At 34.1% G+C, this 21932-nt stretch overlaps 1 protein-coding gene and 1 pseudogene across 1 annotated transcript in view; one reads left to right on the forward strand and one right to left on the reverse strand.

The window, feature by feature from the left end:
• The window catches only part of CNTN5 (contactin 5), a 1378753-nt gene that overhangs the window by 383408 nt on the left and 973413 nt on the right, over positions 1-21932 (reverse strand). The window contains exon 9 of the mRNA XM_047692818.1: positions 10064-10267. Coding sequence (XP_047548774.1) covers positions 10064-10267 — 204 coding nt within the window. The remainder of the gene's footprint in view (positions 1-10063; positions 10268-21932) is intronic.
• On the forward strand, positions 17737-18474 carry LOC125079301 (V-type proton ATPase subunit D-like; annotated as a pseudogene).

Here is a 21932-nt window from a genome sequence, read left to right on the forward strand (position 1 = left end):
GTATGAGCTAGTTAGTCATTCAAATACTTGCAGACAGAAGTAGGAGTTAAGAGGGCTTCTCGGGAAGACAGAACACAAAAGGGATAGAGTCAGAAAATTTTAATTTTAAATTTTAGATTATAATGAAGCAGATTTTAAATGAAGAATATAGAATGATAGAATGAAGAAAGCAAGTGATAAAATATAAAACGTCTCCCACTGCTACTCCTCCCACAAAACAAAACAAAACAAAACAAAACAAAACAAAACAAAACTATATTAAAACATCAGTTCTACACAGAAGAGTTTGAATTTAAACAGTAGAGAACAGCAACAATAAACTCTACAGTAATGGAACCAGGAAAGTATTTCCTATCAGCAATGACCCACACACTAGTGAAATACAGTGGGGATTTTGTGATAAATACTGTGTTAATAACTAGCTTTTACTAATGCTTAGTATGTAATAGGCACTTTTCTAATTGCTTTACACATATTAATGCACTACTCCTCACAATAATCCCATTAGACAAGTATCCATGCTATCCCATATTCAGAAGAATAAACTGAACTGCAGACAGGTTAAGTCTCTTGTCTAAGGATAATAACATACGTAGTAAATCAAACCCGACTTTCTGACCGATTTACTTTAAACAAAATTAATCGAAATAGATTCTAGTTTAAATCTCTGAAGTGATGCTACTCTCATGAGCCCGCTTCCTGTAAGCTTTTTTGATTGATGATAAAGGAGGTGGTATAACAGCTAGTGTACAGGCATTGCACCTGCAGTCTCTCTTTCATTCCATAGTCTAAACTGTGGCAATCCTTTTGAAAGTGAGTTTTGGAGAGAAATATTATTCACCTTATGTGAATTGTAGAAAAAGGTGGTTGAAAGCCACTGCTCTATGCAAGAAATAAAGACTATTATAATTAGAAGTTGAAAGAAGAAGATGAATGAGAATAACATCACAGATGTAGAATTCACAGAGCTTGCCAAACTCCTGAATTTTATTTATGTGGTCGTGAGGTTTGGAGGATTTTATTGACCCAGATATATTTATATGAGATGTCTAGGAGAAAAGTGATCTTACTAACAACACAGCTAGAGAAATCTTTGTGGGAAAATTCTAAATTGGAAACAGAGAAATAGAAGTGCTCATTAAAGAAAAAAAAATAGAAATAAAGGTGCAACTAGGAGTAGAATCTTGGAGGAATATCTGTATTTACAAGATTAATGCTCCTTAAATCTTTTCTAAAACAATGCCAAGTATAAACGAGGCAGACAAATGGGTGAATGGACACAGGTAGACAGAGAATTCCATGGAGTGATTTATTTAGGGAGTAGATTGAGAAGAGATAGTTTAAGGTGTAGATGAAACTCTTTGGGAGAGTCTACTGCCAGTTAAGTTAAGAAAAAAAAAATATTTTCAGGTTTAAACATAAACCACAAAGAGGTCAAGAATGATGAAGGCTGAGAAAACCCTGATCTATTTGACTAACAGATAGATGACCAATTTTGAGAAGACACATTGAGTGGTGTGGTGAGAATCAATGCAGATTTCAGGTTATTAAATAAAGAAAGTGTAACAATTGAGACATTGTAGAACACCATGACAATGGAAAAGGAAGTCAGATTAATACAACTGAACATTATCTTCCACTCTTACAAAAAAATAAAAACCTCAAAGTTCACCTTCCTTTCTTATATTGAGAATGATACATTCTCAATGCTAAGTATAAATTACAGTGCTAAATATCAAAATATTACATCCTTTGGTATCTTATTTCCTGAATTACAATTACAAGGAAATCAGTAAAAAGCCCAAGTTAGATACCTATTTAACAATTGTATCTTATTATTTGTAAGTACTTATTAAATATTTCTTCAAAGTTTCTAAGACATATTAAGAGGGTTAATTAAATGATGAACATTGTTTTTCTTGATAAAAATTCTTATTTCTACAAATAAAAGTTCAAATTGTTTTTATAAGTCTGTTTGAGGAGAAATAGAATTTTATGCAAAGACTGATTGTCAAGATTGTCCAAGCAAGCCCAGACTGATTGTCTGAGCAAAACAAATATTCATTTTACAGAAATTATCCAATGATTTCTTGATGTTCTTATTTTCTTGATATTCTTATTTCATCAAGATTATCAAGATGATAAGCTTTCCAGAGGGACATACAGCAAAATAAAAGATTAACAAAAGCCAAATAAGTTTCTATATTCCTACAGAATTTGACATAAAGCCTTAATATTATTCAGTTTCCTTCACATAGATAAATATACCAGAGTAGGAGTGCTCTTCTCACAAGCTTTCCAAGTCCCCTAGGAACTATCCTTAAGTCGAAAATTCTGAACAAAAATATCAAGCTACCAAGAAGTGAAGAGAGGTATACCATCAACTCTTGCAAACAGGAATAAGACAGCTCTCACATACTGCTTCAGGAACCACAAATATTACACAGGACAAATAAAAATACTTTTCTCTAGTTTTCTGTTTGCTCTTTGTATTAGTTTTCCATGATTGTCTTAACAAAATACTTGGTAGTTTAAAGTTAACACAGTCTTTTAAATTCTGGAGCTCAGAAGTTTAAAATCTGAAGATTAAAATTTCATTTGGCCTAAATTAAGGTGGTCCCTCTTGAAGGCTGGACTACCTTCCCTATGGAGGCTCTAGAGAAAATCCATTTCCTTGCCTTTTCTGGCTTCTAGAGCTATATTTCTTTTATAGCTCCTGACCCCTCCTCCATCTTCAAAGCACATCTCTCTATTCTCTGCTTCCATCATCACATTGTCCTTACCGCTTCTGTGCTCAAATCTCCCTTTGTTTCCCTCTTATGAGAACATCTGCAACTACATTTAGGGCTGACACTAATCATCTAGAGTGATCCAGGCTAATCAAGGGTAATATCTCCATATCAAGTTCCTTAATTTAGTCACATCTACAAAGTCCTTTTACCATAAAAGTAACATTTAAAGTTTCTAGGAATTAGAATTAGCCTACCACAATCTTCAAGGGAATGCCATTTTTTTATCCTTCCATTGCTCATAGGATCTTAATTATTCAGTAGTAAATTAATGGAGCTGTGTATAATTTCCTTGTTGACACAATTCTTGTCTTAAAAATAAACCTATTGCCCACACATAAATTCTCAACTGATGACTTTGCCTGTAGCTCATTTAAAAAAAAAAAAAAAGATGTAGGTAGGAATGGGTGAAAAAATAAAGATTGAGTACACTTGTTTTGATAAATACTGAGAAATGTATAGAATTTTTGAATCATTATATTATACCCTGAAACTAATATAACACTGTATATTAATTGTACTTCAATAAAAAAGTCATCAGATTTCCCACCAACAAATAGTAGGTTATCTGCTTCTATAATCTTTTTACTTTTCTTCTCACTGTGACAAGTGACAAATTTTCTAACAAAGGTCAATCTTTCTGTAAGCACTCTGAATCCATTCCTACTCACTTTCTCATGTTATTTCTTCAATTATTCTTCCCCCTACTGCACTCTCCAACTCCAAAGATGGGAAAAGGGTCATGGATCAATTCATTTGTTCTTTCTCTCACTATTCTTTCCTTCTTCCCTCCTTCCTCCCTCCCTCCCTCCCTTCCTCCATCCATTTCTTCCTCCCTCCCTCCCTGCCTTTCTTTCTTTAGTTCATTCATTCATTCTTTCTTCTTTCTCTTTTGTTTCTTCTTTTTTTCTTTTCCTTCCTTCCTCCCTCCTTCCTTTCTTTCTTTCTTTCTTTCTTTCTTTCTTTCTTTCTTTCCTTCTTTCTTTCTCTCTTTCTTTCTTCTTTTTATTATTCTCTCTCTACCATTGTGGAGCCATTATAGCCCTAGAGAAGGTGGCTGAGAGAATTCTACCTTAGGAAGGAAGGATATCTTATTAGAAAAGATCCCATCTGTACTGGAAGAGAAATGAGTAGCCTGGTCCTGTACATAATGGATAGTAAAGAAGATGCTTTGCTATATCTTCTCAAAGATTTAAACTTATTATCAGAATATGGTTATTTTCTTTATCCCTAGAAATGTGTTTAATATCTTGTATGATATCAGTAAAAACATTTAGTTAACATTTGCTTTTATATATTTTATGTGTTAAAGGATACTTTAACACATCCTTTAACACTTATAAAGTGTTTAGAACAATGTCTTACATGTGTAGTAACTAAACAAATGTTGATTACACAAAAATAAAATTAGCTAAAAAAATCTTCAAAATTGGACTGGGGACACAGATGAAAGGAGAAATAAAAGTATGAAATAGTCATAATTAAGAGAGAGTTAGCTAGACCCTGAAGGGAAACTAGAGGCAACAGTGCTTTGGGAGAGGTAGAAATGTTTTGAGGGAGAGATGTGGCAGCTGGAGGAATAAAAATTTGGCAAAAGAAAGATGTGGTTTAAAGGGGAGTGTTCAATAAATTTTACTGTGTTATATGGAAGCTAGAACTTCACTAATTATCCTCCAAACTATTAGCAAAAATTGGTATTACTCATAAAAGCTTTGTTTGTTTTGGTTTTAATGAAATGATAATATGACACTGGCCTCGGGGGCACTCAGTGAAAACAAGCAGATCTTAGGATGCAAGTTACATTCAGTATTTAAGGTAATATCCTCCCTTGTAACTAAAAGAGAATTATTACTGTATTTGTTTTGTCCTCCATTAAATCCTTAGTACCTCACAAATTATATAACACATAGTTGGTATGAGATATACATTTGTGAATGTGTGAGGATGAGTTCACACAGGGTCAACAGAGGGAAACTGATCACTTCATTCATGCACTTCAGATCTAAAGCTTCACATCTATGTTTTAGACCCCTATTACATGCCAGTTCAAATAATCTTGGCAAGATCACTCAACTTCTACTGTAACCAGTCTGTGCAGGAGCAACAAGTTTCAGAGAGTTGCAGCTTGAGGACAGCAGTGCAAGTGCAGAGTTAACTGCTTTTGGTGCCACTCTCAGGGACTGGAAGATGGAAGGTCAATGATGTGTCCACCAAGAAGACTGCTCTGAGTGCATTTCATAAGGCTCTGGTCCTGTGGGATCAAGCTCCAGTGGCCTATAGAAGTGGTCATCTCCATAATGCAACTTCCCTTTACATTATTTCATGCTTCATGTCCAACCCATCCCTCACTCCTCTCAGGGATACATTCTAATTAACTACCTAAAAGCAAATTTTGTTTCAAGCTTTAGGAAGCTTTAGGAAAAACCTAGCTAAGACCATACATTCTACAATAATACATTTTATAAAGTAAAATTATAGTTGTACTTGAAAGGAAATACTGTGCCTATGTATATAGCTTCTATTATTTTTAGAAAGGTCTACTTTTTCTTTTTCCAGAGAAGTGTTAAAATGCAATGTTCTTGAAATGATTTTCATAACTAACTGTATGGTCACAGCAGATTAAACGTAATTTTTATATTCAAACCCCTGCAGAGGTGTTTGCCAAGTTTGCAGAAATATCCATTACAATGCCTGTCTCTGCATAGAGAGGTTTGTAAAACCCAGCAGGAATTGCAGCTGACCGTGCTACAATAAATGGATCCATCCACAATTGTATTCTATTTTTATTTTCAGAATAAGTGTTTAATATATGCCACCTACTTGGGAAAACATTCAGGAATATGTCCTTCTTTTGAATATACTTTTCAATTACTTTCTTTTTGAGGAGAGATCAAATAGTGATATGAAAGTTTTGAATTAAAAAATGATTTAAAAAAAAAATGATTTCAGTCTAATCTGTGCCTCTCTTGGAGTAATATTAAAAGTTTCCTATTTTTTACACATTATTCTGGTATGAATTCTATAACCATTCAGAAAGCTCAGTAATTTTTTAATAAAAACTCTTAGATTGCATAAATGTAAAGTTTGAGAAGCTTGAAAGTTGGTGAGAGTTAACTATACAATTAGTTTCCTTCTGAGGTAGGGGTGGGGGATATCTAGTTGAAGTGTGTTGACAGCTCTGCTTTGATGTGAGGGCATGGAACTGGTTTTCAGGCTGCAGAAACTCAAATGCCAGAATAAGAAGATTTTATACTGTACATCATTATCATAGTAACTACTTCAACCTTCCATGAAAAGTTCACTTATATTATTAAGAGATCTGTCCTTTGCTCTTTTTGCATGTAGGTATAGGGAAGGAGGGGGATTCCAATATTGCATTGAAACAGTTGTTCTTTATACATATTTTAATCCCTCTTTGTTCACTCTTATGCCCCCCTCCAAAACTAACTTTGATTTCAAAGCTTTTCCTAGGCTTCCACTAGGCACATGGTCCTTGGTCCCTTCTTTAGATCCTTTAAACTTTAAGTTTCAGTCTTCTCCATCTATTTTCTCTTTTAATTCACATCCTTCCTTATTTTCCCAGAAATGTATCAAAATGTCTTATTTGTTAATGTAATACTTTCTCTCCAGCATTCTCATTAAAAATACGGATTTCTTGTAAGGTCTCAGAAAGGGAACAGGCAACAGATACATGTACCAAGTCACCATTCTGAGCTGTATGTTCACATCTTGTTCAAATACTCATTTTCACTGGCTTTCTTGATACTACACTTCTGTTTTTCCTGTTACTTCTCTGACTTCTCATTATCTTTTGTAGGATTTTTATTCTTTACTCTTCCAAAGCAATTTGGATTATGCAAGATTTGGTCTTCAGTTCATGTCTCTTTATAGCATACTTTTCTCATGGACTTTCTTAACCATACTGATGGTTTCATTTACCATTTGTTTTGTGATGACTCATATTTATATTTCAACAATATTATTAATTGTATCTGGAATTTTAAGGAAAATCTACATTCAATATTTAAAAAAAGAAAAATGAGGGTGCTTAGGTGGTTCAGTCAGTTAAGCATCTGCCTCTGGCTCAGGTCATGATCCCAGGGTCCTGGGATTGAGCCCCCACATCCATCTGGCTCTCCGCTCAGTGGGGAGCCTGCTTCTCCCACGCCCTCTGCCTGCCACTCCCTCTGCTTGTGCTCTCTCTCTGTGTCAAATAAATAAATAAAATCTTTGAAAAAAAGAAAACCCACATTCAAAGTGTATCAAAATCTTTGATAACACTTTGAATGTGTATCAAAGCCTAGCCTAATTTTCCTTGTTATATTCAAAATTTCACTTATTAAAAACACATCTAGTACAGCACACACATCTAAGAATAGGTTAAAAACCTGTAACAATATGATATTTGGTGATAATTACATAATAATAATTTGTAAATTTAATTTTCAGCCCTTACAGTTATTCCATGGAAAAGTTTAGAACACTTGTAAAAGTGTAACAGTAAAAGTAGCAGACAAAAGGACATAAATGTAGTGTAGAAAGGGTGAAGGAAAAAGTAATCCACAAAGGAAACAATAACCCTAGATCATTCACAGAAAGAAGACATGTGAATTTTCAAACTCCTCTTATAAAATTTTAAATAAAACTGTCACTAAATGATATAATTGCAATTCAGAAAATATTTCCCAACTGTTTCTTTTTAATTTAAATACTAACCTTAATATAACAGTTCATTTTACTTTTTATTGGCTTTATTAAGTCTTTCATGTAGTACTGCTCAAATGATTTTTTAAAATACAAATATTTATCACCAGAAAAAAAGTAGTCAACAATGTCAACTGCATCAGTAAATTCAGTTAGTATAAAAAATATTGGTTTAATGGAATAGTACTAGATATATATATAAAACAGTGTAATGTACTGTAAAGGCCAAAGGAAAGAGTTAAGAATGGAGGGATTGGTGCTATTAGGTGGAGGGACAGTATAACAATTCTACTGAAATAGTTTGTGAGAAGAAACAGCATGAATGGAGATGTAGTTAGATTTAATTTTGTTAGTAGGAAGATGAATTTAATAACATACAGTTTTTGTGACATGCTGGTGATGGGGCAGTCCAGTTTAAGGAAAGCAGAGATGCTTCTTTGGGAAGTTAGTCATCCACAGAAACTTAATAAGAGTGAGAGACACTCCTGAAGGCCCATTTGAATTTGGCAATCATGAATCAATTGTGGGTGTAATTCTGTCGCAGCTCTCAGATTCTCAAAGCAGTCACAGATTAAGGGCATAATTGAATTCATTGGAAGTTTTCCCAAACAATAGCAATGGAAGACAGAGGGGCAAAGGAGTTTAAATAATAATAAAAATTCTTTTATATTATTCTTGAAATGTTGGACCATGGAAGACAAAAGATAAAGTTAAGGAATACATCTGGGCCTGGGTACTGAACTTTTAAAGTACTAGTGAAACTAGTATCTGTTTTCGGATTCTGATTTATACATGTGCTACTTTCTCTCATGATGGTCAGTGTAATGTTTAGACCAATTTTGTGAAAATAAGACAGCCCTTGTCAACCTCAGCCACTATCCAAGTGTACATTCTTACATAAATGGATAGTGTTAATGGAAATATTTATTTGCTAGTCAGCAAATTTTTACAATTTTAGGTAAGGGTATTTAAATTCTTAAGGAATTACTGAGAAGATGCTTAGAAACATTATGGCAATGGTCTATAGAAAATCCCCTTAATTCTAAGCTTTTAACTAGGTAAATTTTAAAAATCATATCTAGTTCCATTTTTCTTTTCACCCTATGGACATTTTCATATAATCTTGATGTTGACACCATATATTCACAGTCATAGCTTTAACTACAGTGAGGGAATACACAATGATGAATTTTAAATATCTTTCTTTAGCCTAGCACTCTTCTATATATATTAGACATATATATCTAAATACTTACCACATATTTCCACATGGATTTCCCAAGAAAACTCCATCTCATTATCTTAAGAATTGAATTCCTCACATTTACCAAATCCTCAATCCCTTTCTTTATCTGTGTTATCTCTTCTTTTGAAGAGAATCTTCACACAGTTCATGAACTGTGTCAAAACTTCCTCCTAGAGTCTGATATTTAATTATTAAAATCTAGTAATTCTACCTCTTCAATATCCCTCATATTTCCTGCTCTCCAACGCAATTACCACTGTTTTCATTCTATCCCTCATCATCTCCCAGCTGGCGATTTTCAATAGTTTGAATTGGTTTCCCAATTTTCATTCTTCTTTCCTAGCTATTCCTCCATGGTATTACCTAGCTATGTGACCTTTGGCAGGTCCCTTCATGTGTCTAATATTGGCTTCTTTATTTCTAAACTGGATATTGTATGTGTACTCTTTACCAGATAGGATATATATTATATATGCGTACATGTAGATATGTGTCAAATATATAAAATGAGAAACTGTATAGTCAGCAAAAATCTTGTGATGAAACTCAGTGTACAGTGCAGCAGCATATATTCTAAATCTAAGCATGTAAAAGAGTAATGTTGAAATAGATTATTTTTTAAGCTTGAGAATCAATCAGGATTCTCAAGCTCACTTAATAATGCCTTCATGGATTTTTCATTGCATGACAGAGCAAGCTACATATCATATATCAACTCTTAATACAGCACTTGACTTCTTTAATGCAATGCTTAACTATAAATGTCTATAACTACAAATGAGGTGTTTAAATTTGAAGATACTTTAGATAGATGGCAATACCTATAATTATAGAATCATAATTTCTGCATGAATTGCACTTAAAATTTAAATTTCCAACTGCTTCTATTATTGGAAAAGTACTAATAACAATTATAACTATACCATGAAGTATTAAAAGCTGAACATTCAGTTTGAAGGTAGCTAACATAAAAAAGTAATGAAAAGTGAACCTATAAAATGCTTGCAATTCATACACATATGTTATATAGAGGCACTAAAGAACAAAGAAAAAACTGAAGGCCTTATTACAATTCACCTTTTCAAAGTTTCCCTCTTTCTTTGGGATTAAGATAGTATTATGGTTAAGAGTTCTCAACAAAAAATCATCACTTTCCTATGTCAAAATTTCTATTCTAAGGTATACATAATCTCAGACTAAAAACATAGAATGCTTAAATATGACAATTAAAAAATATTTGTATTAGGCTTACATGTTTAGAAATACATCTTTATTTTTCACAGTTGAGGTGGCTGACCATTTTAATCCAGGCCATGCAACTTACCATCATTACGTAGAGTGAGTGGCGTTGGAGGACTAAGTACTCGAGCATTAGTCACTGTGTTTTTCACCAGACAAATATAGCTGCCAACATCTGATGATTGGACTTTAGAAATATACAGATTGCCTGTCTCCTGGGAAATGAACCGCCGGCTGTCCTCCACCACAAAGGAAGGGAACTCATTAAATACCCAGCTATAGATGATCTCTGAAAATACACAAAATTCATTGTTGAAATATACAGATTATTTTGCTAACAGTTAAATCTCAAATAGCAAATTATTTACTGTGTTAGATGTATTGCAAAGCCATATATATTTGATCCAGATAGCTATATAATTTAGTATTTTATGTTCAAAGGACTATTGTTCTTAATGATTCTAAGAAGATTTTAAATGTTTCTAAAGGCTGTTTAACATTTATCCATCATCCATCCACCCATCCATCCATCCATTCAATTCCAAAGTGTGTTAAATGTGTGTTGGATGATTGGCCCTATGATACCACTGAAATGAAAAAGATGAGAGAGATAGTTTCTCATTCTCTAAGATCAACCTAATGAGAGATTTACCCAAGCCTATCACTCAATATGGAATAAAGAAATGGAGATATGTATTCTATTGTAAAGAAGGCATGGGAGAGGGGTACTTAAGCAATCATGCTAAGCAGTGAAAACTACCTGAAATAAGAGACACCTACGCTACATTCATTTACTCATTTATGCAAAAGTATTGGTTGAGAGTCACAATAGATCAGGCATTTTCCTAAGTGGGGGAAAAAGAAAGTCTGTGGTCTCATGGAGTTTTCATTTTAGTGGGAAGAAACCGGGAACACACAAGTGTATGTCAAGTGGTGATAAGTGCTATGAAGAAAACTAAAGCATGTTAAGAGAGAAAGTGATAGAGGTGAGAAGAACATGTGGATTTATGTTTTCAAAAGTTCTGACTAGTGGGTAGAGAAAAGACAATGTGAGGACAAAGTAGGCATGCAGAGGAGAAGCAGGAGGAATAATGCCCACTAGTCTAAGAGACTATTTTCAAAAAATCCATGAAAGAAATGATTCTCATTAGAGTGATGGTAATGACAGTATTATTTCCGGTAAAAATGTGATTGGGGAGTTGACAGGAATTGCTGAGGGATTCATTATGAAATGTGAGAAAAAGAGTACTCAAGGATTTAGGTTTGTGGCCTGATTCACTGAGCAACTAGAAGAATGTATTTCCTTTTACTAAAACGGACAGACTGTAGTCTGTAGCAGTTCTTTGGAGATATGGGTGGAGTAAAACTAGGATTTTAATTTTGGCAAATAAAAATTATTTTAAAAAAATTTTTAAAGATTTTTATTTATTTATTTGACAGAGAGAGATCACAAGTAGGCAGAAAGGCAGGCAGAGGGAGAGGAAGGGAAGCAGGCTCCCCGCTGAGCAGAGAGCCAAATGTGGGCTCGATCCCAGGACCCTGAGATCATGACCTGAGCTGAAGGCAGAGGCTTAACACACTGAGCCACCCAGGTGCCCCAAATTTTGGCAAATAAAATTTGATATAATATCTGGTATTAGAGAAATTGATAAGGCAAGCATATATTTGAATAAAAAGGCCAAGAGAATGTTCATTCACACAAGGATTGGATGGTATGAATGGACAACCACAAACAGTTTTGTGTTATTGGACTGACAATTTCAAGAAAAGGAGTGCTAAGAGAGGAGGTTGGAGAGATTAGAGGCAAATCAAAATTATTAAACAAAGATTAACATGGTGTGTGTATCTTATATTAAGAAGCTTGTGGTCAATCTTATATGTAATATGGTACCACTGGATGTTTTTCAAGAAAGGGTTGATATAGATACATACATTAATAGGTTATTCTGGTGATTCTGCAAAGGTTGGATTTAATTGCAGGAGAGAACAATAAGATGGTATTGTATACTAAAAGTGAAGGCTGAAGAAATCTGAATCAGAACCATTATCATAAAAATGGGAAGAAAGATGTTGGTCCAAGAAATATATTAGAGGTAAGGCAAAGAAAGAGACGAATAGTACTAGTCCAGGAATACCCATATCTTCCTTGAGTGACTGGGAAGAGGATGGTCCAAGAGGTTCAATGGAAATACACCAAGTCAAACTAGTTTAGGGAGAAAGATTATTGTTTCATTTTCAGCACATTTTTAAGTTGGAAGTCTGCAAAGCAAATCTGGGTAAGTAGATCTAGCAGCTGACAAATATTTGTTTGAAGTCCAGGAAAGGAAATCTGAGGTGAAGTTTAAATTTGAGAATTGTCAGTATATTGGTATAATTGAATCCAATTAAGTAGGTGAGACAAATCAAGAGGGGTAGATATAGTGAGGAGATACTCCAGGAAGCACAAACATCTAAATAAATGTAAGAAAGTATTAAATAGGGCAAGAGAGAAGAGACTGTTAGAAAGATTACACAGGAATAAAGAAAATGCAGTGGTATAGGTGCCAATGGTTTAATGATTTCCATAAGATTTAAATAATGTCAAACAAGGAAAAAGTCCCAATAAAATAAAGGGAAATGTTACTTAAGATTGACATTGGATATCAGTGAATGGCAACTTTAATAAATGAATGGGGATCAAAATCAGACTGCAGTTGAGGATTAGAGGCATTGTGTGTAAGTCGATAGCACTCAAATCTCAGTAAAAAGTAGACTTATTTGGCTTTGAGAATATGAGTCAAAGATAGCATTTGAAGTGAGGTTAAATACAGACACTGAGAAATAATGTAGGCAGTTTAACAGTCTGGAATGTATTGTCTGTGAACAGAAGACAAAAGGTCATGTTTACAAAGTTACTATGAAGTTTTTTTTTTTATGATTTATTCTACCAAGTAAATTAGGCACAATTTAAGGGACATTGAATTTTGAGGTGGTCCAACTTCTCTCTCAAGTTAAAGCCTCCATGATTGTCAATCATTTTTCCTGTGCTTGGACATGATCACTGACATTTTGTTGAGGAAGCTGACTCAGCAGTTTAAGTTATAAATGGATCATATATAAAAATTATATTGGCTGATAGATTTAGGATGAGGACTGAGATCAAGGTAACTGGAAGTGTCAACAATTAAATAGCAATAAATATTTATATACAAGACACTCCTTAGGATATTCCTAGGGACTGGGAAAGGAACGGACTTTAGACTTTACTACGAATGACACACTTTACATTGTTTTCCAACCCTACCAACCCCATCACCCACTTCTGTTAGAAGGCAGAATCATGTGAATTAGACCATGGACTTCACAATCACAAAGATCAGAATTTCAGAGACGCCTGTGTGATCTATCGACTATGCATCTTTGGGCAAGTTATTCAACTTTATTAAAGTTTTACTCTTCTCATCTATAAAATGGAGGAAATTGTAGGTTAAATGAGGTATTTTGTGTAAGGTTAGTACTACAGAACTAGATGTAGTGAGTTATTATTATTGTTATAATCATCTTCATTATCAAAAGTCTGGGGTTCAAACAGGTAAAGGAAACAGTAGAAAATTAAGACTAATTACATATCAGAGGAAAAATTCAAATTTGTCCAACTCACTCTAAACCTGTATTTTATCATTATATTATGCCACTTAAATTATTACATTCTGATTTTTCTGAATCTCTGTTTCAGTATCCATAAAATGGGATAGTAAGCTTTAAATTATATGTTGCGCTGAGGACTATGATAAGCCACTTAAATGAGAGTGTTCAATGCAACTATTCAGTAAGAATAGCTGTTAGGTCAGGATAAATGACCTGGTGTAAGGCAGGGTGCGATACAGTGCAGATTCACCTTTAACCTTGTACATTTGGATTTAATTTCTACAAGTGTCAAGAGTTTCACCTATAAAGCATAGCTAGAGGCAAAGATCCCTAGAATAACAATAGAATAAAGCTGTCTACCTGACACTTGGTTAGTGCTTAGGGAATCAAGACATTTTTAACGATGTCAAGAATATGAGAGAACATTTGTCATGTTTAAAAAAATGAAATTGCTTCAATACAAAGGTAGGTTGTATTATTACTCTACATTTCAGTTATCTTTGTTGAACAAAACAAAGTAGTAATTCCCCTTTTTTCAAAAAAATTATGAGACATGTATTTTCATTAGTTTATTATTTAGAGTCAAAAGTGGCAGAGTTCTGCTTCAACATTATAATATGTCACCAAGACAAAATAAAATTTTATATGCATATAACTCAAAACACCTTTAGCAAAATAAAAGATAAAGAAAAGACTATTTGTAATAGAAACAGTAGTAAATTGTCATTTTCTCATGATCTGTAACTCAAATGAATCTGAGTAAGTGAATTCCAAGTCATAGAGTTCAAGCAATTACACCACGTGGGTGACAGTAAGCTATTTTTACTTTCTCTGTGGAATGCTTCACATAGCAGCAGACTTTTTGTTTTTAAATCCCAAGAGCCCTGTGTCTAGATAAAAAGGTCATTGCTAACTCTTTTCAAAAGGCAACCTAAATTTCTTGCTTTGCTAAGGGCTTTTTAAATTATTTTTATTGAGTTGTAAACTCCATCAGGTCAGGGACCAGCATTTATTTACCAGTATGCTCGTCAGTGGCACAAGTTCAACCTAGGCTTGGAACTTTGCATTAAAAAGCATTCACTCTAGACTTTTCACAATTCACTGTCAAAGCCCAGAAATCCCAGCTCTTAATCAACAACAGAATATATGTACTCTAGAATTTTGCTCGGGAAGATCACCTCAATGTGCTTATCAAGAGTTTACCGTAAAGAAAAGACATGCATGGAGAATACTGGAGGACTGTATGAGCCATCCATTAGGCATAACCAAGGTAATTTAAATTCATTTTCATTAAATCAAAATATTAGACCACCTAGTAATAATAATAACAACAGTGAAGGTCAGTTTTGTAGAAACAGAATCTGAGAAGATTACTTGAATGTAATTTTTTGATGAGTTGTTCCCAGGAGAAGGAATTAAGAAAGGCAAGAAACAGTAAGGGGGAAAAATCAGCTAAGCAAGGATGTGGTTCCTGCCAGAGATTAGTTTAAGACTAATCCTACCTGTGACTCTGGAACACAAATTTAACTGCAGAATTGGTGAATACTGCAGTGGAAGGTAAAAAGATTCAGCCTTTTGGATATTGGCTGCTAACTGAGGTAGGTGAGGTGCCATAAGGGCAGGGAGACAATTCCTGGATAAGGGAAATTCTCTGGAGAAGGGGCAGCTGCTGGATAGGCATATTAACTAGGTAAAGGAGATCTGGGTTCGGCACCAATAGCATCCAGTAAACTTGTATAACACTTAGTATGTACCAGAAAGTGTGCTCTACATATATTAATTTATGTACTCCTTACAAGGATAGGTAACTCAGTTTTATCATGAGCAAACTAAGATACAGAAATCAAAATTTGATTAAGAATTCTTATTAAACATCAATTTTTATTTGAATTAAAAAAGAAAACATGGTTAATAGGGGTTTCAAGTACTTATTAGGTTGAACGATATATGATATGGGGTCTAATTTTGCAAATTAAAACCTTGATGCCCCATAGTGACAGAGCAGTACCTAAATTCCATTTACCAGACAAAAGCAGGTTTCTAGATATTCTTATTGAGTCACAACCTAATTAAACTGTCAGAGAGCCACACCAGTCTTCATTATGTAACATGGTAAGGATGTATCTTGCTGGCACAGAAACCTGCTGTAAAATAGCAGCAGAATGTGCCTAAAATGCAGATGTCCATGGGGGTAAAAGCAATATTATTGCATGATTACAAACATGGATCTCTAATATTGAGATTTATAGAATTTTCCAAATATTTAACCTCCCAAAAGTCCCATATTTTATAATTTTTATATTAACTAGTATTTTCTAGAATCAAGAGGAGTCCACAAGATGGCAGTGCTTGATGAGTAGATAGCATTAATCTTGGGTAATATTCCAAAGGGAAAAAAATGGAAACCTTGATTTAAAAAAAAAAAAAATTCTCATTTTTCTGTGCTATTCAGTAAAATACGATCTTCTATCCAAAAGGTATTTGTCATTTTCACACAAGTAAAATAACTAAATTTTAATTTAGTTCTATGTATTGAAAGAAAAAGAAAATTCATAAGGTAAGTATTCAAAACACTCAATATTTTTTACTGATGGTGAATTTTTAAGATATCTTTACCTCTTTGAATTTAATGCTATGCAAATTTTATGGCGCTAATTTGAAGACTTATTGCAGCATAAATATTAACAGAAACAAAGATGAGTTTTATGATTTATCCCCCTTCTAGTAAGTAACTCACAGAGGACAAAACCCTGTGGAGTTGCGATTTGCCTAAATTTTGCATGTTAAATGTGGAAATTTGGTTGCTTTTAAGTTACATTTATCATATAGGTGCAGTAGAGAATCTTCAGGTAAGATAAACTATTGTAACAAGATTCTCTCCCACTCAAATTCTTACGCTCAATGTAATTTTTCATAAATGTTCTTTGTACTTTTATGGCTTAACTAATACTCATTAATCCTTCATGCAAATCTTTAATGAAGGTAATTTATTTGTCACATTTTCATGCACCGTATAGAAATAGTGGATATTGTCTATTTATCAAAAGAACTGAAATGGTTTATTTTCTGCTTTGGAGGTTTGTCCCTATGGCTCACCTGTTTCAGAAAAAAAAAATCCTAATCATAAAATACATATTTATCTCTGTTGAGATATAATCACTGTAATAAATCTTCAAACTTCCATTTGTATGAATTCATGTAGCATGAAACTTTTGGCTAGACATTTTTTAGTTGATTTCTTTGAAAAAATAGAAATGTTGGTATGATTTATACTAACAATATAAATGGTATAAGAACAATTTGAAATGTATGCTCTTTATAATTTTATAAGGGATTTCCTACAAAAATCAGGTGGTTTTGAGTTTCATAATTACATTTATATATATTTACATTTATAATTATCTTAGCCTCCATGTAGTTAATCTCTTCAAATTAATCTGCCTGTGAACTAGATGTTATGATAAAGTCCAATTTGAATAACAGGGTTTTTTGAAAAATTCAAGAACACATTTTAAAATAGGAATATGCCTTTTAAAATTAATATCATTAAAATAATTAATTGTGATAATTATTGTGAGTCTAATATTCATGTTAGATACAAGTGTTAGATATTCAGGCATGCATATCCTTTGGGCATAAAAGATTAGAATGGGAAAAATATGTTGGTTATCCCTGATTTAATTACTTTCCCATATTTCCCCTTTTCTGTTTTACTTATTTGCCCAGAAGTTTTCAGTTTTGTAAACTGGCTTTTCTTTGGTCAGTGCCCTACCATCTTAAAGTTTAACAATTCTAATTCCTGGATACAGAAGGGATTTATTTCTTAAAAACTCAACTTGTTCAGACTTCTTCGTTTAGTATGGATTACTTAGATATTTTCCACAAGTGTGTGTTTTATTATTATTTTTTCCTTGTAAATCTATTTCTAGTTTGTTGGTTAATTAACTCTGGCGATAAACTCAGTGATATTTTCCAAAATCATAAGACTAGTAGGAACTATAATAGCTGAAATAAAAACACTATAATTTCAACAAACAGCTGACCCCATAGGGGAAGATCCTGTGGCTGGATGGAGATTGTTGCAGCCACCAATGCCAGGCCAGGGGACTGAGTGGAACAATCACCATCAGAATGTAGGGCAAGGACCAAATTAAAATCTTTCCCTCATGCATGGCACAGACCATCATGAAGTCTTGATTAAAAGGAGCACAGACAGGTTGAAACCTCCTGAAGAAAATGTCTGATGCCTTAGCTCTTTGTTTTCAACAGATCCTAAAGAAGATAATAGGTACTAAAGTGCTGATGGCTGAAGTGATGAGAGAAACTTCCTTTTCTCTTGCTGAGACCAAGTTCATAACAGGGGACGTCGACACCACAGTTATCCAAAACGTAAATAAAGCCCATGAGAAGATTCTAGCTAAGAAAGATAATGTATCAGGTGTTATTTTGCCAGAATTTGAACATTACCATGAAGGAACTGACAGTTATAAACTAGCTGGTTTAGCCAGAGGTGGGGAACAATTGGCTAAATTAAAGAGAAATTATGTCAAACCAGTGGAATTACTGATAGAAATAGTTTCCCTTCAAACTTCCTTTGTTACTTTGGATGAAGCTATTAAGATAACCAACAAATGTGTAAATGATATTTCATATACCATTGTCCCTGGAATTGAACATACCCTTGCTTATATCATCAGAAAGCTGGATGAGAGAGCCAGAAGAGTTCTATAGATTAAAGAAAATAAAGAAGGAAAAGATTCTCCAGGAAAATTGGAGAAGGACTTGGAGCAATAGAGGGCAGCTGGAGAGGTGATGGAGACTGTTAATCTTTTGACTGAAGAGAAGAATGAAGATCTTCTGCTGGAATAATTTTTCCTGGTCTGGTTCTATGATAAGCCCTAACATGGCACCATTTTAATTCACAATGTCTAGGTTTGGTATATGTAGCCATTTAGTTTTTGGTCCAAGAATTTCACTGGTGGTAAAATTTCCCTGGGTATTGGTCATAGGACTACCATTGCAAAATTATCTTCAACAACCATTTATCAGGATGAGATTTGTAGACGCCTCACAGGAACTTGCAGAATTTATTCTGCAGAAGTGGTACCCTACTCCATTTACATCTGTTACAAGTAACCTGCTTACCAAGCATATTCGGAAATTCTTAGAAAACAGCAGTGGTCTCAGGCCAAATGTCCCTGCAGCACCATTTTTCCTACCTGCTCATACACCTTGGCACTGCCATCTGAGATTGTTGCACCATCCTTGTATTACCATGGTACTTCTTTTAAGCTTTATGAAACCTTCACTATTTTTTCTTGTATGACAGGTTTTTGTTCTATCTATCATGGGAGTTCTGACAATTTTAATGTGACAATGTATAAACAGTAAAATGGGTTAAAAATGGAAAAAAAATATAATTTCCTTGCAACCCAAGACAGTTAAAAAATTTAGTTTTAGAAATAGGAAAACTATACATCTGGAGGAATTACTCCAAATTCCAAGAATACAAACCAGTTGTTTTGTGGAAACTGCTGATTTAGGAAGTTACTGTTAAAAATAAAACTAAGAGAGTGATTTATGAGGATCACCTGAAGAAACTTGTGACTGCACACAAACTGCTTAAATAGAACTCAAGAAATATCTTCAGTAAAATATGAGAAAACCAAATCCAACAATACATTAAAAAAAATCATTCACCACGATCAAGTGGGACTTATTCCTGGGTTGCAAGTTTAGCTCAATATTCACAAATCCATCAATGTGATACACCACATTAATCAAGAAAGGACAAGAACCATATGATCCTCTTAACAGAGGCAGAAAAAGCATTTGATAAAGTACAACATCCACTCATGATAAAAACCTTCAACAAAGTAGGTTTAGAGGGAACATTTCTCAATAAAATGAAGGTCACTTATGAAAAACCCACAGCTAATATCATGCTCAATGGAGAAAAACTGAAAGCTTTTCCTCTGTGGTCAGGAAAAAGACAGGAATGTCCACTCTCACCACTGTTATTTAGCATAGTACTGGAAGTCCTAGCTACAACAGTTAGACAACAAAAAGATATAAAAAACATTCAAGTCAGCAAGGAAGAAATCAGACTCCCACTATGTGACATGATACTTTATATAGAAAACTCCAAAGACTCCACCAAAAAATTGCTAGAACTGATACAAATTCAGTAAAGTCACAGGATATAAATTTAATGTACAGAAATCTGTTGCATTATAGTACAGCAATAATGAAGCAGCAGAAAGAGAAATCAAAGAATCACTCCTAGTTATAATTGTGCCAAAGCCATAAGATACCTAGGAATAAACCTAACCAAAGAGGTGAAAGACTTGTACTTTGAAAACTGTAAAACACTGATTAAAAAAATTGAAAAGGACACAAAAAAATGGAAAACATCCCACCCTCATGGATTGGGGGAACAAACATTGTTAAAATGTGTATGCATCCAAAGAAGTCTATATATTTAAAGCAATCCCCATCAAAATATCAACAGTATTTTTCATACAGATAGAACAATCCTTAAATTTGTATGGAACCACAGAAGATCCTGAATAGCCAAAGCAATTTTGACAAAGAAAAGCAAAGCTAGAGGAATCACAATTCTAGACTTCAGTTACATTGCAAAGCTATGGTGAGCAAAACATTATGGCACTGGCACAAAAATAGACACATGGGTGTATAGAACAGAATAGAAAACGCAGAAATGGACCCACAACTTCATGGTAAAGTCATCTCTGAAAAGGCAGGAAGGAATATCCAATGGGAAAGAGACAGTCTTTTCAAAAATGGCACTGGGAAAACTGGACAGCAACATGCAAAAGAATGAAACTGGACCACTCTTACACTATACGCAAAAATAAATTCTAAATGAATTAAAGACTTAAATGTGAGGCAGGAAACAATTAAAATTCTAGAGAAGAACACAGACAGTAATTTCTCTGACATTGACTATAGCAACATTTTTCTAGATATGTCTCCAGAGGCAAGGAAAACGAAACCGAAAATAAACTATTGGGATTCCATCAAGATAAAGGGCTTCTGCACAGTGAAGGAAACAGGCAACAAAACGAAAAGACATCCTATGAAATGGAGAAGATATTTGCAAATGACGTATCTGTTGAAAGATTAGTACCCAAAATATATAAAGAACATAAAATTCAACAGCCCAAAACAAATAATCCAATTAAAAATGGGCAGAAGACATGAACAGACATTTTTTCAAAGACATACAGCTGGCTAAAGGACACAGGAAAAGATGCTCAACATTCCTCATCATCAGGGAAAAGCAAAGCAACACTTGTCAGAATGGTTAGAATCAAAAATACAAGAAACAATAGGTGCTGGTGAAAATGTGGAGAAAACAGAATGGTCTTGTACTGTTGCTGGGAATGCAAACTGCCACAGGCACTGTGGAAAACAATACTGAGATTTCTCAAGAAGTTAAAAATTGAACTACTCTGGGGCGCCTGGGTGGCTCAGTGGGTTAAGCCACTGCCTTCGGCTCGGGTCATGATCTCAGGGTCCTGGGATCGAGTCCCGCGTCGGGCTCTCTGCTCAGCGGGGAGCCTGCTTCCCTTCCTCTCTCTCTGCCTGCCTCTCTGCCTACTTGTGATCTCTGTCTGTCAGATAAATGGATAGAATCTTTAAAAAAAAAAAAAAAATTGAACTACTCTATGATCCAACAATTGAACTACTATGTATTTACCCAAAGAATATGAAACCACTAATTCAAAGGAATATATGTATCTCAATGTTTATAGCAGCATTATCTACAATAGCCAAATTATGGGAACAACCCATATAGCATCCATTTACTGATGAATGGATAAAGTAGAAATGGTGTGTGTGTGTGTGTGAACACATTCATGCATAATGGGATATTACTCAGCCATTAAAAAGAATGAAATCTTGCCATTTGCAAAACATGGATGGAGCTAGAGGGTATAATTCTAAGTAAATCAGCCAGAGAAAGACAAATATCATCTGATTTCACTCATATATGGAATTTAAAAACTAAAACAAATGAGCAAAGGGAAAAAAAAAAGAAATCAAGAAACAAACTTTAAAATACAGAGAACAAAGTGATGCTTATGGAGTGGGGAATGGGTAAAATAGGTGATGGGAATTAAAGAGTGCACTCGCTCTTATGAGCACAGGTGTTGTATGGAAGTGTTGAATCACTATATTTTACACCTGGAACTAATATTACACTGTATGTTAACTGGAATTTAAATTAAAAAACAACAACAACAAAAAGGAAATACCAAGATACATCAAGTAGAAAATGGGCAGAGAAGGAAGATTGATTC

This window comes from Lutra lutra, chromosome 10 (assembly GCF_902655055.1).
Source record: "Lutra lutra chromosome 10, mLutLut1.2, whole genome shotgun sequence".
In the NCBI taxonomy this organism is placed as follows: Eukaryota; Metazoa; Chordata; class Mammalia; order Carnivora; family Mustelidae; genus Lutra; species Lutra lutra.